The 25907-nt window shown below is 38.9% G+C and overlaps 1 protein-coding gene across 1 annotated transcript in view; it reads left to right on the top strand.

Moving 5' to 3' along the window:
- The window catches only part of MED1 (Mediator complex subunit 1), a 143895-nt gene that overhangs the window by 7835 nt on the left and 110153 nt on the right, over window positions 1-25907 (top strand). The window contains exon 2 of the mRNA XM_067137654.2: window positions 9724-9851. Within this exon, the coding sequence (XP_066993755.2) occupies window positions 9724-9851 (128 nt within the window). The remainder of the gene's footprint in view (window positions 1-9723; window positions 9852-25907) is intronic.

The raw sequence follows: 25907 nt of genomic DNA, 5'->3' as shown, positions 1-25907 counted from the left end.
ATTTTTAACTTTATAAATACATGAAACGTATAAATACAACTTCATTTTAAGTTATCTCTTCAGGAACAAAATACGTTTTTACCTAAAATCAAAGTTCTAATCATGAATATAATGATGAAAGCTAGGCTGTAAAATGCAAACTCGTGTCCTCATCCCGAGGTGGTGCAGCTCTTTTCAGGCACACCCCCATTGGAGGTGAGCTGCATGTACCATTTCAACCACATACCAGCCCTCCTGCCATTCTTAAATTTGTGGCAGTACCGGGAATCGAACCCGGCCCCCGTGGACGGCAGCTAATAACACTAACCGTTACGCTACGGAAGCGGACAGCTAGGCTGTAAAATGCCTCGATAACTTGTGAGTAAACAGTCACCGGCAATATTCCCAGGCAGCTAAAATTCTCAGACTGTAAGGTTTGATTTTGGTGCTCCAATGTGGGTTGAAACATTGTAAATAAATTGTGATGAGTTGGTGGGGTATTAAGATAAATTTTTCTCTCTCTTAGTTTCTCACTTGTTCTAACACTGCAGATTACTCTTACAAGCTAAACAGCTACGTCGCAAAGTCACTCACACTTGCACCCTAGGGCAGTGTACACTGTATTTCAAAAGCGGCTGCACACTACACAGTTCGCGCGTGCCTACACAGTTTTATATTCACATAAAATGTCCCACATCGCACGGCTACATGTTTTCTCCTTCGCAGTCACTGTGGTACGCTTGGCAGTCACGGCAGTTCACGCACTTCACAACACTGGCAGTCACTCACTGACTGAGCTCACGACTGAACTACTCTAACCCAGGCAAGTCAATCCTGTCTTATATATCTGCGCAAGTCCTTCCAGAACAGTCCGGATGGTGGGTGTATCCAGGAATCTCGAGAGATGGAAGACTCCAGTTTAATCGTCTCTTAATTTCCATAATCCTATGCTGTGCTACCACAGGCGGAAGTGAGAGGGGGCCAGTTTGACACTTACAGTAAGCTTTGTTCGTGACTGGTGTGGTCGAAGAGTAAGCAGTTGGGCCGACACGGTGACGTCACCAGCCCATAGCAAGTTGGCATGGCGGGCGCTATAACCATTACACTGCCCCCTCTTTAAGGCTGCTCCACGATGTGCCAGGCGATTCAGGTGAACAACCACCATCTTCCCTGGGGGAGGCCGCCGTATCTGGTAGACGACATCTTTGATCATGGTGACAATTGTGTAGGGGCCTTCCCATAGCGGCTGCAGTTTCGGTGACTTCCCTTTTGTCCGCACCGGACGGTACAGCCTCACTCTGTCACCTTCCTGGAAACTCGCCGAGTTCATCAGTATGTCGTAGCGCGCATTCATCCAGTCGCTTGTAAACTTTAGATGATGTCGGGCATAATCGTGGATGTCGTTGAGCCGATCCGCCAACTCCCGCACATAGTCCGTTGCTGGCTGCTGCTGGTCCGGTGCCAACCCGAACGTTAGATCGCATGGCAGGTGGAGCTCCCTTCCGAAGACCATGTTGGCAGGTGTCATGCCTATCATCTCGTGGGTGGACGCTCGATAGGCCATGAAGAAGAATGGGACTCTCTCATCCCAGTCTCTCTGGTGCGCTGAAACTACCGTCCTGAGGTTCTCCTCGACGGTTTTCACAAAACGCTCTTACCATGCCATCTGACTGAGGATGGAGAGGCGTCGCACGGGTCTTTCGCACTCCTAAGCGCTGCAGAACCTCTTGCATCAGCCTCGACTCAAAGTTTCTGCCTTGGTCGCTATGCAGTTCCCTCGGGACACCGGATTGGCAGAAGAATGTATAATATAACTATTTATAATAGTTTATTTAAATCCGCCTTGATCAATACACTCATTAAATGAAAGAAACACTATTTATTAAACCATACATGTTTCGGGAAGTCTCAACCATTCCCTTCATCAGTGGTTAGATCAAAGAATAACTCAATTTGACACAATCTTTTGTTTTACAATTTGAAGGAGTATAGTGTCCCAATACATCATATCAAAGAGTAAAGAGAACTTATGAAATATTATAAAAATGATCAATACATACAATTTTGGTTGAACTGAATGAGAATACTATATAAATACATTCAGACCAGTCAATACGGACCAAACACAATATTAACCTATCATGGTTAAGTTTATTAACAGTTGGCAGAAGAAGTTCTTGACCAAGACGTCGGCCACTATTGATGCCTCTTGGTTCAGGATGGCGTTGACCTCCGGCCACTTGGTGAAGTAGTCTCTTGCCAGGAGTAGGTAACGGTTTCTAGCGTTGAATTTGGAAAATGGTCCAGCAACATCAATGGCGATCCTTTCAAAAGGTGCTTCAATGTTGTACTGCATCATCTGGCCCCTACTCTTGGTACGTGGGCCCCGGCTCGCCACGCAGGTGTCACCACATCCCCTCAACATCGTTCTTCAGTTGCACCCAGTAGTAACACAACTCATTTATTTATTTCATATGCACGGCAATCTTCCTGTCAACACAGACTAATATCTCTCCGTTCTGATTAACTCCATATGTTCCTCTCAAAAATCATCTTCCATATAACTGAGATCCCCTGAGGCTATAATATCAATTATTCATGATCATACAACGCTTTCGGTACACAATATTTTTCTCACACTTCACATGTCTACTGGTGCAATTCTTACCAGGATTCGTCATAACATCTCGAGAAACACTTTACTTCATTTGCTGGCACTATATTCAAATATCTCGTTCCATAATATCACTGGTTCGTTACCTGCTACTAGCGTTCGTATGTTAAAGGTCTTACTTCCAAGCTAATCTCAACTAAATCACAAAAATGAATTATATGGCAGAATATCTATTCCTTTACAGCACATTTTCATTTACTGGTCAAATGCATGTTACGTATTGATGAAACGGACTCTGAATATCCACTGTAATGTGCATGACTGGTCACTGGTTCATATCTTCTTGATGTCAATGAACTTTCTCTTGACGATTAAAATTATCCATGCAGCATGCCACAAACTATCACTAGCCTATCCCAATGACTATAAACACATACTGATTGCCATCTGTTCTAATTAACATATTGCCGGGCTGAGTGGCTCAGACGGTTAAGATGCTGGCCTTCTGACCCCAGCTTGGCAGGTTCGATCCTGGCTTAGTCCGGTGGTATTTGAAGGTGCTCAAATACATCAGCCTCATGTCGGTAGATTTACTGGCACGTAAAAGAACTCCTGCGGGATTAAATTCCGGCACCTCGGCATCTCCGAAAACTGTAAAGGAGTAGTTAGTGGGACGTAAAACAAATAACATTATTATTATTAATTAACATATTTACACACACGAATATCATGTTAGAAGATGACGTGTTATAGAAGATCATATCTCAACACACCTTTCTTATCCTACACATATTTGCTCCCCCAAGGCATCAGTATTGAAATTTACTCCCTATATCTAGCTAACCCTTGCTACATTGAAAAATAAAAATTGAACTTAATCATTTCATGCAAGGAAAATTATTTAGGCCTACAAGTTTAACTACAGCTTATCATACATTAATATGAATCAGGAGGTACTTATTGAATCCGGCGTTGTTCCATGGTCAGCCGTACAGCATTTTTGGCCCTCAGGAAGGCCCCATTATTTGATTCACACCATCATAACTGTAGCGTTAATGTGTGCATAAATGCCTTCCTCGACATCCATTTTCTTCACTCCTGTTTGGTACAACATTGCACACATCACCACTCGCATTTTTACACTAAAATACACACAGAAAAATGTGCATGAATTACACACAAGTACACATTACACTCTTGTCACAATTTAGTAAATGCTCCGTCTCTGCAAACTTCGCGATTTCCGACACGTGGCACTGCAAAGCGACCGCGACTTTATACCACTTCGGTCCTTACAAACAGGTTTATAACGTGAGACATTATACTTCAAAATTCTTGGTCATTTATACTCCCAATTCTCTAATAAAAATAAATCCTGCGGATTCAGTTATGCATTCTCAATATAGTATGTATTAGGCTGAGAAATGCTCAAAATTCCGTTCCACGCCGAACACCACACATCTCCGTCCGAGCCGTTCCGAACCAAAAAGCAGAGTGAGCCTCCTGGACAGCGCGTGGGTTCCTGTCATGCGCTTGCCTCGTGGCGTCGAGCGTAGAGAATCCCCTGATCAGTTGCATAACATCCTGCCTTTAATAGCTACATTCATGAATGACAATAATTTACTAGGATATATCATCTTAATTTTTCAACTACGTAGAAGTCTAAATCTTCTTCTATGCTATCTCCCAGCAGATTTTTGCCAATATAGTGGGGATTTCATGTTGGCGTCCATAATTTTTTCTTACTCAGCCTCGAGCGCACTGTGCTTTGATTCACTGTTCAGAAATCCTACCAACTTAAATTCTGAGTAGCTCTGTCACGCTTTTTCTCTCTGTAGCGTGGAAGATTCCATTGCTTTTCTCTTGTGCAATCAAATGACCATGACGTGTGTACTATCTGACTACTGACTTGAGCAAGCGAGATTACAACATATATCCAGCTTCTCGTGTAACTCCACTTCATTATTCCCGTAACTTTATACCATTTTTAATATTATAGACCAATGATATGAACAATTTGGGGCCGATGACCTTCGATGTTAGGCCTCTTTAAACAACAAGTATCATCATCATCATCATAATTAAAATCAATCAAAGGCAATGTTAACAATTGGGCTGTAGTGAGAATTGGTGGAAGAATTAGTTCTTGATTCAAGGTACTTACAGGGGTTAGACAAGGTTGTAATCTTTCATCTTTGTTGTTCATAGTTTACATGGATCATCTGCTGAAAGGTATATAGTGGCAGTGAAGGATTCAGTTAGGTAGAAATGTATTAAGCAGTCTGGCCTATGCTGAGGACTTGGTGTTAATGGCAGATTTTGCCAGAAGCCTGCAGTCTAATATCTTGGAACTTGAAAATAGGTGCAATGAGTCTGGTATGAAAATTAGCCTTTCCAAGAGTCAACTGATGTCAGTTGCAATCAGCAGTATTCTATAAAATGGATGTCAGCTCCCAAACGAAACTATCTTTATGTCGGTGTGCTTTCAGACCAACTTTGCTGTACGGGAGTGAAAGCTGGGTGGACCCAGGATCTTATTCATAAGTTAGAAGTAACAGGCATGAAAGTAGCGAGAATGATTGCTGGTACAAATAGGCATGAACAGTGGCAGGAGGGTACTCGGAATGAGGAGATAAAGGCTAAGTTAGGAATGAACTCAATGGATGAAGCTGCATGCCTAAACCGGCTTTGGTGGTGGGATCATGTGAGGTGAATGGAGGAGTATAAGTTACCCAGGAGAATAATAGACACTTTTATGGAGGATAAGAGGAGTAGAGAAAGACCAACGGCAGTGGTTAGGCTCAGTTTATAACGATTTAAAGATGTATAGAATTAAAGAAGACTACAGAACTAGTTACAAAGTGAGGATTGTAGCAGCATTTAGTAAATTCATAGAGGCTTTCAGATTGAACGCTGAAAGGCGTATGATGTATGTATATTATTATTATTATTGTTGTTGTTTGAGTCATCAGTCCATAGACTGGTTTGATGCAGCTCTCCATGCCACCCTATCCTGTGCTAACCTTTTCATTTCTACGTAGCTATTGCATCCTACATCTGCTCTAATCTGTTTGTCATATTCATACCTTGGTCTACCCCTACCGTTCTTGCCACCTACACTTCCTTCAATTATTATTATTATTATTATTATTATTATTATTATTATTATTATGGTAGCACTTTACTAGTCCAGGTGCATGATTAGGAGGAAGAAAATCATATAAAAATGTTGTTAAAAAGTATTCTTATATATAGTAAAATAAAAACCGAGACTACTGTTATTGTGTGAAATACGACCATTTTATATATTCCTCCTCTTCTTCTTCTTCCTGATATGTTTCTGCTTATGTAGGTTGTTCACAGAGCCTCTTCCAATCTTCTCTTTTATTCCCACAGTCTATCGTTTGGGCTGGGAAGACCTGGGAGGAAGGAGACGAGTTGCTTAACTAAGCGGTATTTTCCAAGCTATCAAATTGAGAGATGGCGTGGAATGACATTAGTTGATGAATAAGTTTGAGTAGTATTTTTAAAAGTAGGAAAGATCACAATATGAAGATAATATTGGATTTCAAGAAGACAGATTGGGGAAAATATTTGTTTATAGGATGAGGAGTTAGGGACTGTGATAATTTACCAAGGGAGATGTTTGGTAAATTTCCACATTATTTGAAATTGCTGGTATTTAAAGAAGTCTGTGTAAGCAACTGATAGGGAATCTGCCATGTGGGTGACTGTCCTAAATGCAGATCAATGATGTTAAAGCTTATTAAACTGAATTGTGAAAATTTACACCCACTTCTACAGACCACACAATAAGTTGTTCAAATCTGTGAGGTGGTAATTGGAAACATCCCTAGTCTGTGAAATAGACCATCAACTTCAAACTTGTTCACGTTGTTTTTGACATATGTATGTGCTTTACAAAGGCAAAATTAAGTGTAAAGTGAAAACCATCAATACAGAATTATTCTAATATCTTGTAATGTGTATGTGTGTAAAAATATGAAAGAAGCACTGAGCGAGGTGGCTGTGCAGTTAGGGGCGCACAGATAGTGGGTTCGAACCCCATTGTCGGCAGCCCTGAAGTTGGTTTCCCATTTTCACGTCAGGCAAATGCTGGGGATGTAGCTTAATTAAGGTCATGGACTCTTCCTTCCCACTCGTAGCCCTTTCGTATTCCATCATCGCAGTAAGACGTATTTTTGTTGGTACGACATGAAGCGATTTGAAAAAAAATGAAAGAAGCGTGCCTGATGGCCATGATGATCAATACATCAAGTCTGTATGGTCTGACACCATAGTTAGCTGGTTCTAGTACCACTGGGGGAGATAGTTTTCACTTCAGGATGTTAACCGGCAATGTAGGAGAGTTGATGGTATACAATATACAACTTGTAACTACTAGATTGCATGCCAAAAGCCTGGATTCATTTCCAAACCACTCTGCAGTGTTTATATGAAATGAGGGCATATGGCACTGTTGATGGAGATTGTCCATCAGACAGGGATGTTAATCTTTGAGCAGACCTCCTGGTGTTATTTGACGGGAGTGAGCTAGGTGCCAAAACCGGGTGTCGCCGTCTTCTTACCTCATCATAATAATCATCTCACGCCCTTATGCATAGGTCACCCATGGTTGTCAGCAAGACCTTCATCAGGGGAGCCAGACATGTCCTCGGACATTCCCGTCAGTAAAAGCCAATGGCTAAATAAATACATAAACTTATATACATACATCTTCTTCTTTCAGTTTTATTATGGCCACATAAGATCACTTTAGTCAGTCCATTATCCAAGCCTCTTTGAAGGGAGTTTTCATGTGTTCCAAACTTCGTGCCCTTTCTGGTGTTGATAATATTCATGTTTTGAGTGTGAAGTGGATATTTGTGTCCTTACATCTTCATTATAAACTATTATGCCTTTCAGTTTGCAAGCCTCTGTGAATATATTAAATGCTGCTACAATCCTTTATTTGTAACTAGCTATATGGCCTCGTTTAGTTCTATATCACTTATCTTTAAATCATTAGAAACTGAGTCTAACAATCATCATCATCATCATCATCATCTTGCTTCTCTTACCCTCCATGGCTGAGTCCATTATTCTCCCAGGTAATATATTCTACTGCATTCACCTCATATTACCCCACCACTAAGCCAATTTGTGCATACAGCTTCATCAATTAAGTTCATTCCTAACAGCCTTTCTCTCCTTCTGAATACCCTCCTGCCATTGTTCCTACCTGTTTGTATCAGCGATCATTCTCACTACTTTCATGTCTGTAACTTCTAACTTATGAATTAGATATCCTGAGTCCACCCAGCTATCACTCTTTTGTGAAGCGATGGTGGTTTGAAAACTGACCAGTGTAAAGATAGTTTTTTCCGGTAACTGACTTTGTTGATCGCAACTGCGAGCTTACTGCATTAGCTTTGCTGGACCTTGATTCTGTCACTTAACGTACTATACTATCATCCTGGGAGAATACACGTCCTAAATATTAGAAATGATCCATCACTTCCATCTTTGTATTCCCAACCTCACATTCACTTCTTTTAGGTTTCGTACATACTGATAACACTTTAGTCTTGGAAAAGCTCATTGTAATATTGCACCTATTTTCAAATTCCATATTAGACTTCCTTAAACACAATCTGTCACTAAGACCAAATAGTCTTCATAGGCCAAATTGCTTACTTCATTTCCACCTAACTTAATCCTTCCCTGCCACTCTGATTCCATTCTAATATTTTAATTCTATGGAGTTATTTTATCCCTGTTTTCCTACTATATTTCACCATTTCAGGTCTAATTTCATCTCTTCCTGCTGCTGTATGACAATGGCATTTATTTACCATCCTTTCCATTTCCTCAAGTGTAATTTCACCAACATCATTGTCTTCCTTTCCATGAGCTCAGTTGTTCACGGAGTCACCAGAAAGATTTACTTTTAGAAGTTTTTCAAAATATTCCTTCGACCTGCCCAGTGATTCTTGGGATCTATAAACAAACAAATTAGTTAAATTAATTTCATTTTGATTAAAGATTTGAGGAGTTTGTTTCTTCCATCATCATGCGAGGAGTATTTTACAAAGGTAAGATTTCATTTTTATTCTGTGTAGATTATTCCTGTTGGTGTGTTCTGATAGCATAGTCTTATCTGTGGTTTCTACCATGTTTTCATATTGTGTTGGCAGTTCTGCAGGAGTTTTACCATTGTAGTAAGTTTTCTACAAACGTAATTTTGGCATCATTGTTCTTCCCTTGTGCTCAGTTGTTAACAATGTCGCCAGAAAGATTTTTTTTTTTGTGTTGAGAAGATTTTCAAAATATTTCCTCCACATGCCCTTGAACTCTTACAGGCTCTATTTCAATATTTCTTTGTTATGGCTAAACATAACCAGCATTATGTAATACTCCTGCTGGTTCTTCAATTTGAGATGATTGTTGTTTGAAATCCAAATATATTTATAAAATCATTTTTTTTTTAAAGAAAGAAAGGAAAATAAATAAGGAATGAAAACCATAGAGATTGAACAAACGAGGTAAAAATATTTTTTTAAACTGGTCACAGAATTATCCTCCTGCCTCGACATGTACAGATACACACTCAAGTGTTGATGTTTGTGTGAGTGCGTGCATGTGATCGCCTCAAGACAGTTTCATCGGAGGGGAGTGGAGAAGAGGGGGGGAATCGTCTTAACGGGAACATCGTGCTTGTGATGTAAGTTGTTCAGGCTAGACAGTCAAGTTATGAACACTGTAGTCTTGGTAGCTATTAAGGAGGGCCAATGACGTTAAAACAACAAGCATCATCATTATCATCAGCTATTAAGGATTCTGTTGCTATTTTGAGGAATTGTTTGTATAACTGTTATCACTAACTTATAGAAATCTCATTTACCATCTGATTAGTATAACTCGTGTTGCTGTTGCTGATAATAATAATAATAAAAAATATTTTCCATCTTGTGCATAACTTTATCAAATTATGGTGGTTCTTATCAATGCAATTTAGTACAAACTTTAATTTAAGAATACCAACAAGTGATCCATTACTTGATTACATGATTTAGCTTTTACTGGGAGATTACATGTCTTTTGATTCATACTGACTTTCTCATTTTCAGGTCCAGGTCAAAATGTGGATAAAACCAAAGAATGGCAAATGGAGCTGCTTATGGAGAAACTTCGTTCCAAGGCAGGACAGTTCAAGTCTTTTGTGGAAAGTGCCAAAGCTCTCAGGATGTCACTTCTGGTATGTAGTTTGATTAGCTCTTCCTGAGAATCAGTAATCTGAGATTCTGTTAGACTACTTGAATGTAGGCTGCTCTTTCAGTAAATAGTCTTTTGTTGATGAGTAATGGAGATGTAGGCTATGCTAATTCCAGTGTGAAGGAAGAGCTGTATCGTGAAGAATCCACTTATTGCTGTATCTCAGTTCACAAAATCAATCAGTTTGATAGCCAAATGAAGGGAAAATATGAACAGTAGGTTCATAATGGGCAAGAGAAACATAGAAAGAAAAAGTTACTTCCCTAAACAACAATGCTTGTTCTTAGATTAAAATCTTCTCCCTGGTTGTATGTGGGTTCCCAAGTATCACTCAGGGTTAGCTCTTCTGATCTATTGAGTATTTCTTCCACTTTTGTTTCTGGGCCACAGCGATGTCCTTCCTCCTCAAGGTGGTTTCACCTGTTTGCCACCATGTTGCTCATTAGCATCCTCGGCCTCTTCTTGGTTCTGCGATGGCAAGATCTTTCTCTACAGGATGATCTTTAGCATGCCGTTCGACATGCCCCTATCAGCAAAGTTGTATCTCCTCCAGTTTTTCACCAATAGTAGTGACTCTGAAGGATCCTTGATTGTGCTCATTGTGCACTTGGTCAGAGACACACCCGCTCACCACTGCAGCATTTGGATCTCTGTGATGTGCATATGCTGATTGTACTTCTTCTGCCTTGCCCAGTATTCAAAGCCATACATGGGGGCTGGTATAATTATCCTCTTTTTAGTTTTAGTTTAACATATGCCTTTCAGCGCAGGGAGTGTCTGGCGACGTGTTCGGCTTGCCCGGTGCAGGTCTTTCTATTTGTTTCCCATGGGCGAGCTGCATGTCTGGGTATGAAATTGAGATGATGATGATGACAATGGAGGGAGATGGTGAAACCTGGTGTTGTCAGATAGCTTCTTCCTGTCAAATAACACCAAGGGTTTTGCTCAAAGATTACCTTCGCCATCTGACAGATGAATCACCATCAACAGCTTCATATGTCCTCCCTCCTTATGAACGCTGCAGAGAGGTTTGGAATTGAATCCAGGCTTTTGGCATGCAATCTAGTGATTACGAATTGTATACCACCATCTCTGATATCCTGTTGGCCAACATTTTGATGGTGATAATTTTTTCCACCAATGGGACTCGAACCAGTTAACACATTGCTGTCCGGCCCATTTGACGTATAACTGGCCCCTGTGGTCGGAAGGTTTTGACAGATACAGGGAGTTATTGCAGGTTATCATAATTTAATCATTTTGGGTTTATTCAGAGTTATATCTGTCCACTTTAAAGTTTTTGGTGATATTTTATATTTTGGTTCATTCTGGTAATGATATCTGTTTGATTCCTCCACCACATCCTCCAACAAATCATTACAAATGAACAATGTGACATCACAACTTATATTTTCAGGTTCACTCGGCGAAATTTTAATGCCAGGCGTTCCCTAGAAAGACTCCAAAAACGGTATAATATCCTGTTTAGACCACTCACTGCCAGAAATGAGGAGAATATTATTAACAGTATTTACATATACACCATCTTTTCTATCTGAAGCAACAGGTCATTGCTCGTATGGTGCAATATACGTGTCATGCACCGCATCACTTCCATATAAATGCATGACACTAGCACTAGAATTATCATTAGACAATTCATCTTCACTCTCCTCACAATAATTGGAAACATATGACAAATTATCAGCGTATAATTCACGTATAATATCACCAGGAGTCAATCCACTGTTTACCGGTGCTGCCATTTTTGTTTACTAGCATTGATCGATACACGGGAGGTATTCGGGGGCAAAAACTAATGCCATTGACGCACTAAAACGGGCAAAACCAGTACTAAAAGAAGCGTAGATTTTCTACGATTTAGGTGCATCAACGATAATCTCCAAATAGTTCCTCATTAACCGTTAGATGGCATCAGAAGACAGAGCTGCAGCAACACATATTCATACGTGATCAGCTGCAGAGCACCGTGCTTGGAAACACGTATTGATACGTGAGTGGACAGCATTGTGTTAACAATGTCAGCCCATAAGAAACTTGATGCCTAAACAATCATCGTGACCATCTTGTGAACTTTAACCCCTTGGTGCCGACCTCCATACGTCATATAGACCTCCTTTTCTTCACGTGCTGCTGATGTCCATGCATGGTATATAGACCGATGTAGGCGTAAATTAATTCTGTTCTAGCTTGTAAAGTTTTAAAGTTGTTGAGATGGAAGTGGTATATCTTTGAAGATGAAGATCTCTCCCTTCCTTGTATATATGGATCAGCCCAAGTCAATGTTACTTTTTTTCTTTCTAAAGTGTTTGAAATAGTCTGACATCTTTCCGCTTGAGAGCACATAGTCTTAAATTTCTGCTGCATTCTAGTGGATGTATGTTCCATTACATGATGTTTCCTTATGTAGATTGATAGTACAGGGTGATTAATTTGAAAGTTCAGAGCGGAGTGCCAAGGATTAGGTGCGCTGGGAAGCGGAGACAGCGAGCGCAGTGCCCGCCATGACAAGCAGGCATAGTCGGCTCAAAGAAGCGGCATGATTACGCCTATAGAAATTAAACTAAACTGAACTCACCGGCTACATAGATGCTCTGGACAAATAAGTAAATGAATAAACAAATAAATAAATCAACTAGGAAATCAAACAACTCGCCAGTAATAAATAAATAAATATATAAACAAATAAATAAACTAGGAAATTAAACTGAACTCACCAGTATTTACAGACGATGCTGAAAGTGATCTCCTTCAGCTGCAATGCAAGCTTCACATCTTGTAATGAGATTTCGAAACACACTTTGTAGTTCATGGACACTGATAAAACGCACAATGTTCCTAATTTCAGTTTTTAATTCTTCTGCAGTTCGAGGATTATTGCTGTAAACTTTTCCTTTAAGATTTCCCCATAGATAAAAATCACATGTGCTTGAATCAGGCGAACGAGGGGGCCATAAGCCTTTACTGATGATCTGATCATCATCGAACATTTCCCGTAATCGTTGCATGGAGCTACGCGCCGTATGGGCTGTTGCACTATCCTGCTGGAAATAGCTGTACCTTTTCTCTTCTTCAGTCCGTTCAGCAAAAAATGGTTCCAGAATGTTGTGAATATAACGGGTCAGAAGTAATTGTGTCCTGAAGAAATATCGGACCGATAATTCGTCGGGCACTGATAGCGCACCACCCACCTATCTTCACATCGTGCAGAGGTCTCGGCTGTAAAATGTGCGGGTTGTCTGTATCCCAGATTCTATTGTCCTGTGAATTGATATATCCACTCAAATGAAACCAGGCTTCGTCACTCATAAAAAGAAAGTTCGGATCCACAATACCGTCGTCGACACTATTAATTAGTCAATTGCAAAATCGTATTCTTTCATTGAAATCTGTAGGCAGTATGTTATGGACTGAATGAGTCCTATAAGATCGTAAATGTAACAATTTTGTTGCATTACATGCTGAAGAAGGTGAAATACCACTTTCCTGAGCTACTCTCCAAAGCGACTTATGTGGACTGACCTGGAGTCTTTTCTGTATATCTTCTAACCTTTCCCGTGTGAGAGCTGTTCTCCTTCGCTTCTTTTTCTTATTGCTTATGGAACCAGTACTACGCCACTTGTAAATGAGCTGATGCACGTAACGTTTTGATGGTACTGTTGCACCAGGAAATTGTCTACGGAATTTTCGAAGGCACCTTTTAACTGGTTTCTTCTTCTTGTGCAAATAACACTCGACCAAAAATATTCTTTTTTCTATAGTGTATTTAACCATCGTGATAATAACCTCATAACACACCTTAAAAGTCCAATAGTTTCTAGTGAACTGAGGGACAGAGTGCTAAACAGCTGTGCGCTGGCACTGAACATTTCTTATCTCGCCAGTGTTGACAGAAGCCATATAGCGCTCGCTCGGGACTTCCCACGGCATGCGAGCAGAAGTCTGAACACTTAATTATTCTCCCTATAAAAAACGCCATCTCTTCACTGATATGAATGTTGACATCATCTGGTGAGAATTCCTATTACTCTTTCAATGCCTTGAAACCTCTTATGACTCGTAATTACTTGACCCGCTGTCACGTTGAAATATGATATTGTGTGGCACAGAAGCATGGCATGGTGCAGTTTGAATGAAAGAGAAGTAATTAAGTTTTAATAAATAAGGTGATAACAGCACTACATTAGACTGACTTGAGCAACATAAGGAATGGGAGGGCATTATGTGCGTGGCCAAGTAATGGATGGCAAAACATGCCAGAGTATATGCCCTCTTTCCCATGGACTAATTGCCCCATTAACCTGGATTTGTGTTTTTGTCCACTCGTCCCAAGGCAACGATTATCCTAGTTTTCATTGCATTTTGAAACAACAAAGGCAAAAACAAGAACGTCCATTCCATACAAATGGTGGGAGGTCTCTTCTCCATTTCTACACTACAAGGTAAATATAAAGTTAATGAATGTACACTACATTCTTTTGAGTCTCTACTGTAAACATTTGAAAACAATCTGAACTAAACAGTTGTAACAGTGAATTTTTAAAGAAATTGCTGCATTTTCTTAGTACTCACATCTTAATCACCTCTGTCCGCTGGGTAAAGCGGCACTAAGATGTTCCCGTTTCTGAGGGGTTAAGCTTTATGAGCATTGGTTTGTTGAATAAAACACTTATCACTAGTCGCCATTTCATCCACCCGGCATTGATGCAATGCTTGACATATTGTAGATTGCGGCATCTGTGGTGATGACAGAGTCGAGATACGAATGCCAAAGTAGATTAGTTATACTTGAATGTGTCAAGTCATCAGGACAGTGTGGTGTGAGCCAAACAACTTTGGTTCTGCAAAGTTGCGGAGCATGTATTCGGTCTTCTTATGGCCGATCTGAAGTCTGTTTCTCTCCAGTGATGCTAATCGTTGTTCTAAAGGATGCCTCGATCTCTTTACACATTTCACCGACCAGAATATCATCATCCGCTTATAGCATAGTCCATGATCTTCTGGCATCTGCTGCTCTGTCGACTAGTTCATGACAGTGTTGAACAGAATTGGATTCAGTGCTGATCCCTGAAAATTTCAGACACACCTGAACTAGCTTTCACTTTGGTAGAGGGACAAACATGTGTTCTGAATCAGCCTCATGTACCCCTAAGGTATATTTGATGTTGCAGTGCTACTTAATCTCTCTTGGAATGACAAAAAAATTCAATTTTAGTCAAGGAAAAAAGAAGTGTAATGAATGAGGTAGTAATCAAGACTGGTTGCAACTGCTCTGAAAACAAGAGGGTTGGAATCCGGAACAGATGGGAGTGTATTGCTGGATGGATGTATTGAGAGAGGTGGCCAAGATAGTTTTCACAACAGATGAAGATAAATAACAGTGTTTAACAGGGGGCTAGGGAATGACTTTGACTTGATTATGAATTAATGTGCAGTCTCTGAGACCCTCACTGTCACCTATGATAAAAATAATCATCGTATATCCTCACCTACAGAGTTGCTGATCTTCTGAAGTTGTGTCATTTGGGCAGTCTGCATATCAATTTCAACATTCTGGTTATGCTGCTGTCTAGTGACTAAAGTAGAATTCTTCTAGATAGTTCCTGTGGCTAAATTAAACTTAATTTATTGAGCAAACTGAATACATCCTAGAGATCTTTAACATGCCACGATAACATGAGTGCCAAGATTTTTGACTGCCCTTCAAAAACTAACTACTCTGATCCACCTAGACAGCTTTGGTGCCAGCAGGTGAAGACATCTGTTTTATTGATAATTCTAACAGAGAAATATTTGGGAGTAGGTATGTGTGAAAATGAATAGGTAGTTATTGTGTTCTCGTGGGGCTTTCTGATTCATCTTTGGTGTTGGTGGAGAGAGATGGAAGAATGTTCTGTGAATGTTTTTTACTTTTAGATTAACCTTGACATAACAAAACAGGGTTGAGCTTTAGTATCCCTCTACCTGAAGAATGACCATTATATAAATGAATAAAATTAATAATGCAGCCTCATTATTCTGCTGCATGCTCTCTTGTTTTCGAACCAAAGCATTTCTGACCATGTTCTTCCTGTGGCCATTTCTGATGATTTCCTTTCATCTAACTGGATGTTCCATCCTTATTTTACTATTTTTTTTTTTTTTTCAGTTTTTTTAAATCATTTTTTGGAATTGATTTAATCTGCAAACTGCAGACACCTGGAAATGATTATCTAATATTTCCATTTAAAACAATCACTACCATTGCCAACATGAGCGGTCATAACAATGAACCTCATTAGAACTGTTTTCTGGTTTGTTTGCTTCTCATCTTCTGCAAGGCAGTTATGCCAAAGAACTTGTTATCTCTGTGATCCTATGAGAATGGTGTCACCCCTCCTAAATGTTTACATGAGGCCTTAATCTCTGAGGAAGATCAACATAAATGGCAGATCAATAATTGTACATAAATTGGCAAGTTGAAACATTAAACCATTCTTGCTATTAACATTTTCCTTAATTGCCTCCATTGGCAAAGTTTCATTCCTTAGTGTGTAGCATATGATTATTCTCTTCGAGCAATGGTACAAATTCACCTGAAGAATATAGCTTTTAATACTTTAGTGTCTATTAATACTTTCAACACTGCTCATTTTAGTTGTGCATGGTATGAGGATATTGGAGTGTCTTTTTTTTTTTTTTTTTTTCTTTCCTATCTTCAGGGTTTTCCACCCATATGGAAAACCTGGGAAACAGGGAAATGTCAGGGAATTTGATAAATAATGGGAAAACCTGGAAATGTCAGGGAATTCAGGAAAAATTCTGGAAATTCATTCTTCTGCCAGATCCATGTAATATAAACACATTTTTCAGTTTTTATAACATTACTCTAGGGCATGTCTTTTATGCCAGGAATAAATCGTAATGAAAAGTTAATAAAGTGTGATCTCGAATGTGAAGTAACCAATAATATCAATAGCTATATGATAGATTGATCTAATTTTCAATGTTTTGATCTGCTTACTGTTGAATATTCTGTGTTGTTGAGAAATGGTGAGCTTGATGAATTTGGTCTATATTGCGTTCTCAGTTTTTCTAATCGCTTAAATGCATGGCTTCCACAACAATATATGCATATAGACAAAATTCCACAACCCAACGGATGACTGTGTTTGTTTACTACGTAATGACTTGTGCGATAGTTACTACCTCGTAAAATGTAAAAACAGACACAAAACACTGACTGAATGCAGAAAAGTGTGATATTCTCTTAAATTTAATACTCATTTGAGTGCTCATGATCATTATTATTATTATTATTATTAAATGCGCTGACGTAGGTAAGCCTTATGTAAATGTGTAGTGTATCGCAACACTATTTGGGCTGTGCCACGTTGAGTTTCCAACCTATCTTTCGTGTGAGGGGTTCAGAAGTTTTGAGGCACGACTAGTAGCTTGTAATATTGTGTGTAATTATGTGAATACAGAACAAGATTTAAAATAGTGACATCACATTGTGAGATGAAGGTTACCGGGCGAGTTGGCCGTGTGGTTAGGAGCGCGCAGCTGTGAGCTCGCATTCAGGAGATAGTGGGTTTGAATCCCACTGTCGGCAGCCCTGAAGATGGTTTTCCGTGGTTTCTCATTTTCACTCGAGGCAAATGTGGGGGCTGTACCTTAATTAAGACCACACCCGCTTACTTCCCATTCCTAGGACTTTCCTGTCCCATCGTCGCCATAAGACCTATCTGTGTCGGGGCGACGTAAAAAAAAAGGATGAAGGTTGTTTGTTTGTTAAAAGATTTTGAGTTTGTGAAGTATGTTTGGATGTATTCGGTCTTGATCCAGCCAATCCCAAGCTGCCATTCATATCGATTTATATCGGTTGAGTGCAATTTTGAAACCTGGCTGACAATTGTATTGTCTACATCACCATGTGGTTAAGCTACCTCACTCTGTGTGTGTGGTATAGGTTTAATAGTGTTCAATGTAGATGGAATTGTATTTACATCCGTGTGTTGGTTAGTATAGAGTTAGTCTGTGTATCATACCTCAGTATAGTTCATGAAAGACAAGTGGCAAGAATGTGACTCAGCAAAAATTGGCTCCGTGGTCTCGATCAGCCATATAACATCCTTCCTATGCCAGTCATTAGTCGCGAATAATTTATTTCTTTTATTCTTATTAATAATGTACCTATTCTTGTTTGTGTCAGATATTGTTAGGAAGTGCATGCACTATCTTAGAAGGATTTGCGAATTTGTTTTCACTTGTGATTCGCGTGTGATTTTTGTAGTATGGTATTACATTTTACGAGGGCTGTGTGCCGCAGTTATATTGCATCAGCTGTTATTGAAGCAGTAGAGTGCTGGCAGCATAGATAAAGCAATGCTCACAGGTTTTACGAACTGTCAATTTAGAAGAAAGCTGTTCAGAATTTAGGACTATTTAAAAGATTTTTACAATATCCTTATCTTTCTTCTTTTTTCAGCTAACAATATCTTCATCAAAGCCAAAGAAAACTTTGTTTAATGAAAGGTGGCTGCTTGATGGTACTTTCAGAACATGGTTGAAACCCATGCCTCAAGACAAATTTTCAGCACATTGCATAATATTGTAATCTGCATAATATGTAAAACATCATTTACTGTTAGCAACATGGGGAAGCAGGCATTAAAACGTCACATGGGAGGAAAGGTCATGCCAGTAGTGTCAAGTTTAGCCAGTTCTCATCATCCCTTTGAAGTTATTTTAAAAAGGAACATTCGAATAGTGAAGTAACAAGAGACTTAAACTCAGTAGATAATACCTGGCCGCGCACAAGTTGCCCTCTGCCTGCCACAGCTACAACAACGAACTTTATCACATATGACTCCACTTCTTCTTCCATTAAAGAAGGTTCACCAGAGACGAGATGTCTACAGAATTATCTTTCAAGAGAGCAAGTAACCAAAGCTGAGATTATATGGTGCATGCATACTGTCATGCAACACCATTCTTTACGTGCCAGTGAAGCTGGTGTACGTTTGTTTCCAGTAATGTTTCCAGACTCTGAAACAACTTTGAAAGTTCAACTGCACAGAACAAAAGTTGCGTATAGAATCACTCGTGGTTTAGCTCTCTATTTCCATAAACAAGTTCTTGAGTAAGTGCACACATTTCACCGTTGGGTTTGACGAGTCACGGAATAAAGTTTCTCAGATGGACCAAATAGATCGTTTAGTTCATAGTTTCAATCCTGATACTTATGAAGTATGCACTTCTTATTTTGATTCCATGTTTCTTGGTCACTCTACCTCCTCAAATTTGTTAAATTGTTTTTTTTTTTGCAAGCACAGCAAGGACTCTATCTAAAAAAAACTGTTTATAAAAAAATGTTTATAAAAAGTTCCTTCAGAATTTTGATAATTTATTAAATGATGATCTAGATACTCCTATTTTGTTGAACATTGGATCTTGTGGCTTCCATACTGTGCACAATTCATATAAAATGGCAGTAAAAGAAATCCTAAAAGTTTCAGACAGATCATCCATTTGCATCACTCCTTTATGAATCTTTTATTGATGATAAATGTCATGACAAGGTTTGTTAAGTCTGAGTTGGTGCAGTCTTCAGAAAATGTCCTAAAACAAATTTAGACAGTAAAGAAAATCTTCTGCCTGCATCTAAAATTGACATAGGTTCTGCTAAAAGCACTTCATGGCATTCCTGGATTAAATGATAGAGATATGTTAGTGTTTCGCACAGATTGTCTAAGAGGAATAGTAGCTTAATGCCAGAAGTTACTGGAAAGGTAACCGCTGGCATATCATAGTCATCATCATCTGCAGTTTTCAGCTGTTGGCTGGGTCTGCTCACCGCTGGCATATAAACTAAATTAATTTCTTGTTTCGATCTAAGTGTAGCCAAGTAGCTTGTAAGCAGCAGGCTGCTAAGGATAGCTTTAAATGCCTTTGTTGAAAACAAATGGATCTCGGGTAATGAAGCCGATCATGTACATAGGGGGTTCACTTCTGTTTGTAAGAATGACACTTTGAAAGAAGTGAATTCTTTGACTTCTAAAGACGAGAGGTTAGATCACTTTTGACTTCGCACCGTTTCTCCAACAGTAAATTTGAAAACAGTAAAGTGGGCTTCATTTCTCAAAATGATACTAATATTGTTTCATGGAAATGCTTCACTTGAACGTGGTTTTCCTTTTAATAAAGAAATTATAGTCGAGAACATGCTACAAGTATCCCTTGTAGCACAAAGAATAATATATGATGCTATCCCAAACCCTGGTGGAATTGAAAAGGTCTCAATTAATAAGAACATGCTCCATGCTGTAAGGAGTGCTCATGCTTTGTATGTTCAAAATCTAAAAGAGAAACGTGAAGCATTGGAAGTAGAAGATTCTTTGCAAAAATAAATAAATAAATAAATAAATAAATAAATAAATAAATAAATAAATAAATAAATAAATAATAATAATAATAATAATAATATGAGAAAGGCTGCTCTATTGCTGAAAGAATTAGAAGAAAAGAAGCGGAGGGTGAAGGCAGAAGCTCGACAGTCGTTGGTGGCTATGAAGAAATTTCTTCGCGGAAGCAGTAATGGTAGTATATTAAAAAAAAAACTTAAAGTGAATTTAATTAGACTAAATTAAACTTCCAAGTTTTGAAATTTAATATGCACATTAATTGCTTTTTTAAAAATGTATTTTAATATTACTGATACTTCCTTTATAATTTTGTTTTTTGTAATTTTGTGTCAGGGAAAAAACTCGTTTTTTATGTCTGGAAAACAGGGAAATGTCAGGGAATTTTAAAATCTGGATTTGGTGGACACCCTGAAAGATTTTCAAAATAATCCCTACCAGGGTGCTTCTGTTTATGTTAATGAATCATTCTTTTCCTCTTTCCTATGAGGTATTTTATCTTTAAATATAATATTACAAACTTCCTCAAATAATTTTGAAAAAATTTATTTCCAAAATGGGGTAAATGGGACTCTCTAACTGTGGTGAAGGTAACCCGTCTATGAGTAGGATGCTCCAAAATCAATGTCTCCAGCCAATGAACAGGGTTGAGTGTGAGGTTAACAGCCTCACCTTGTAAGGAAGCATTGTTCAGAAGCCTTCTACGGGGAAACCTGATGGAAATCAAGGACGACTAAGGCATAGGAAAAGGATACAAGTAAGGAAAATGCATATAAATATGCCAGTGTGGAATGTAAGAATAATGTGAAAACCAGAAAAAATGCAAGAAATAGTGTGACCTAGTAGTGATTTGTGAAATACTGTACGACGGAAAGGGCAAGGATGTATTGAAAATAAAGATTATAGCCTCTTTTCATTGGGCCGGAAGAAAGTACAGGACAATTCTGTATGGGATTTATAGTACCAGTATATAGAAAAATGAAGAAGAGTAATAGGATTTGAGCCTATTTCAGAGAGAATATGTAAGCTTCGGATTAAGCGGAAGTTTAGGAACATAACTGTCATATCAACACGTGCGCCAAATGAAGATGGAGATGAGGAAAGGAAGGGACAGTTTTATCATGAGTGAGTACAAAAAACTGAAGAAGTGCCAAGGCATGACACGATTGTTATTTTAGGAGACTTTCATGATAAAGTGGGAAAAGAAGAACTTATGAGGCCAATAGTGGGAAAATATGCATGAAGAATCAGATGAAAAATGAAATGGTGTATGGCTTTTAGTGCTGGAGATCTCAGGATGGGTTGATTTGACTCCCGTAGGCGACCTGTGTCGTGATGAGGATGAAGTTATGATGATACATCCAGCCCCCATGCCAGGGAAATTAACCAACGATGGTTAAAATTCCCGACCCTGCCGGGTATCGAACCCGGGACCCCTGTGACCAAAGGCCAGCATGCTAACCATTTAGCCATGGAGCCAGACAAGAATCAGATGAGAATGGTTTGCATCTGGGACTGTTCTCAACTGCCCTTATAATTTTAAAGTACTTTCTTCGATCATAAGAAAATACATAACCTCTAGCATCCTGAGCTACATCTGATCGGCAAAAATAACTTTTTTTGTCTCTATGGATGTTCAGTAGGACTATAAATTTGACAAAAAATAATTTCATCCCTTAAAGTCAGGAGGGTATGCATCACCAGTGATACATCAGGACGCTATGGAGACAAAATATCCTGAACTGAATGGTAAATAAATTTTCACTAGAATGTTTTATTTTTATATTTTAGGATTATTAGACCTTTTCTTAATACTAAAAAGCTATATAAAATGTTAATAAGGATTTTTTAAATATTATTTATTACATTGGAATTTTAAAATTAAAAAAAACCCCTCAAAGTTAGCAGTCTTGTTTGAATGAACACATGTTTACAAAAATAAAATTGAATTCACTGAGAATGCTAAGAAGGAATATCAAATTGTCTGGGAAAATCCCATGTTCTGTACCGGTACTGTTCTATCTCTTGTGGAAAGCAAGAAAGCAATTCCTGCCCAGGGATAAACACAAAAAATCATTGCACTGTGTACAACGGGCCCAAGTTAATGCATTGCAGCCGGGAAGTCTACATCTGGACCTGTTCTTCTGTTTGTCCCTCATCATTTCCAGCATATGCAGAGCATTTTCAAACCTGTTGCGCGGTGGAGGTAATAACTGGAGTGTTCTTGGCCTTTTACGTTTTCCATGTTCATTGGCATCATCTTCATTGTCTTTGATCTCTTCTTCATCCCCTACGTTGTCCTTGTAAAAGTAAATAAGTTTTTCTGCAACGTCCAGTTTGAAATCGAAGTAAGTCAGAATGTCTTTCATCTTAAAACCACTTCGTAGACTATCTTGTCTATATTCTATCCATGCTGCTGCCAAGGCAAAATCCATGAAATGGTGGATCACTCGTATTGTCCATTTGTTTGTTCGGCTTGTCATAGCATATTTTCCCTGTACTCTATCCAACAAGTCAACTTCCCCCATGTGCTGATTGTACTGTTTCACACCGTGGGGTCTTAGGACTTGAATGTAACGTGCATCCTTTTTTGACCAGCGCTTACATTCATCAACTGGCTGAGCTCCAAACTCAGATGAGGCGATGTAAACAGGCTTGTTGTCAAACCACTTGGTCACGACTAACTTCTCATCTCTCCTGACAACTTGATCAAAGGTGCCTCTTCCTTCCTTTCTCATGTCTAGGTCCTGTTTGAACTGGACACCTTTGGGTAGGCGGCTGACCATTATGGTCCCAGTTGCCAATATGGATCTATGGGTAAGGAGGCTCTCAAGAAGTACCAGTGCAGTAAAATACCTGTCCATGAAAACTGATGAGCCAGGAGGTAGTGAATCACAGAGTTTTAGCACTACCCTACCACCTAAATCAATTTTGTCAGGGAGGGGTATTTTCTCAGAGATTATTTCCCCTCCTTTTCCCTGGTACATCAGGAGATCAAGAGGCAGACCACTTGGTGTGGCCATGACAAAATTTTTCAATCCAACAGGATTGGGCTTACCTTGGATGTACTGTCGCATTTTCACTTGGCCATGAAAGGGTATAATTTGTTCGTCAATGGACACTTCTTTAGGCCGAGGATTTTTTAGGCATCCCTCCATAATTGTGTCCAGGAGTGGCCAAACTTTCCCAAAACTGTCCTGCTGTTTAGCCTCGTTAGACACTGCATTGTCATCAACTATTTTCAGTGCATTTCTAATTAAATAAAATCTGTCCCTTGAGATATTATCTGCAATTAAGGGGTAATGAGTCCTCGCTCCCAGCACATCCTTATCCGCGGAAAACCCAACAAAGATGCTACAATTGCAGAACCCCAGTATATGCAGATTTCTTCCCCAGTGCAGCCCAGTGATTTTCCAGTTACTGCCACCTGCCTGATGTTCATGTACTCAGACATATCTTCAAACAGTGATGGCTGAACATATTTGGTGAAATATTCGAAAGGTTTTTTAGGATGTTGTTCATCTGGGTAGTCTGGTGGTGCCTGAGGATTTCGAATAGGGGGTGGTTCAGAACTAAAAAAATAAAAAAATAAAGAAAACTTATTTAACCACTCAGATTACTAGATACGTGAATAAATTGAAGAATGGAATATAAATTTAACTTACGCAGTTTTATGTAACCATCCTGAACCTCTGAAATGAGTACTTCCTATAGGAGTTTCAGGCTCATCCTCCGAGTCCGAGGGAGAACTAGCATCACTATCATCGTTCACTGTACTCAGTAAACAACCCAAGAACTCATCATCAACACCATCGTCATCTGGTCCTTGCTCTGCGTCTGACGAATTGGGGTCAATTTGATCTACGAGCTCCAATATCTCACTATCTTTCAATCCTGCAGCAAAAATTTGTAAAATAATTTTAAAGAAATTTATTTTTGGTGAAAATTACTATACCAAATCATACTTTTAAAAGATAAACTTTCTACATAACATGGAAAATAATTTCTATAACGCTTTGACTCGAAATATGCCCCAGTATGGATCTTAACTAGAAAATATTTCAACCCCTCTGTTCATTACTGCATTGCCGATTTGTATTGGTAGCTGCCTGATGTATCATACATGATACATCGAAAACAGTCATGATTTTCAAATTCCCCTGATCACATATGGCAATGAAAATAATTTCACACGAAAACATGCACTTTTGCAATTGTAGTGAACATAATAAAAACGAAAATTAAATCCAGTATGATTATAAATACCTCTTATTGTGCTAGCCATGATGGACACCTCTTCCACGATTGTAGTTAAAGACCTCCTGCCAACACTGCGTTCAACAAAGCAACTTCAAACAGTGGATATCTCGCAGCGCATGCCTTGCTCCACGTGATACAGCCGGTGTTCCGTCAAGAACAGGCACTGTTGCGGAGAAAAAGATTAACAATCGAATGTATCATATATGATACATCATGACGCTAGAGGATAAGGGAATGTAGAAGATCAGTAGTAAATCAAATAGATCATGTCTTAGCGACAGTAAGGCATGCAGCATCCATTATTGATGTAAAGACATACAGAAGGCCAAACTGTGATTTTGATCATTATTTAGTAAAAGTAGTAGTGAGAGAGAAACTGGCACTAGGACAGAGGAGACAACCTGCTGAAAGGAGGAAATGGAATCTGGAAAAACAACCACAACCAGAGGAAAAGCAAAAATTCCAATCAAAAATGATCAATACTTTGCAGGTGATTGGACATGCATCTGGAATAGAGGAAAGGTGATCAAAATTACAAAGGTCTATACAAAGAAACCCTGGATATAGTGATAAAGAAAAGAAATAATTGGTTTGATGCAGAGTGTGAGAATGTGATTTGAAGGAAGAATATGGCAAGAGCAAAAATGCTACAGAGAGAAACAAGGTCAAGTAGGGAAAAGTATGAGAAATGTAGACAAGAAGTTAATAAGAGGAAGAAAAAAGAAATGCTCAAGAAAAAACTAGAGTGTATAGAGACTCTGAGGTTACAGAAGAGGACAGCAAAATTCTATAATGAAAATTTCTTCAGGAAAAGGTATAAACCAAGATTGTGTGGCTGTAATAATAAAGAAGGTAAATTATTACAGAGTGAAGAAGAAATAAGTGAAAGGTGGACCTAATATTTCCAAGAACTCCTTAATGAGGGAAAGGAAGATCTGGAAGAAAGTGAAAGGCAGATTAGGCCAGAACACTTTATAAATGACCCCAAATTCAAAGATGTAGAAAATATCACAAAATTATATAACCATAAAGCAGCAGAAGATGATAGAATAACAAGTGAACTGATTAAAAACCACAGTAAATAAGTACTGCAAGAAATATATGAGCTGATTATTAGGATATGAAGTAGGAACAGATACCTGATGATGGACCATAGGAATAAGTTTGCCAGTATTCAAGATTGGAAATACCTAAGTATGAATGCATTAATTATTGGGAATTACGTTTCTGAATATTATCTACAAAGTATTTTCAATTGTTCTACTGCAATATTTGATCCACATGCTGAGGCGATACTGGACGAAGCGCAATGCGGCTTCAGGCAGAATAGGAGCACGTTAGAGCAAATATTTGTT

The sequence above is a fragment of the Anabrus simplex genome, chromosome 1, assembly GCF_040414725.1.
Source record: "Anabrus simplex isolate iqAnaSimp1 chromosome 1, ASM4041472v1, whole genome shotgun sequence".
NCBI classification, from domain to species: Eukaryota; Metazoa; Arthropoda; class Insecta; order Orthoptera; family Tettigoniidae; genus Anabrus; species Anabrus simplex.
The sequence above is the reverse complement of the archived record's forward strand: the minus strand, read 5'-3'. Positions and strand labels throughout refer to the sequence as shown.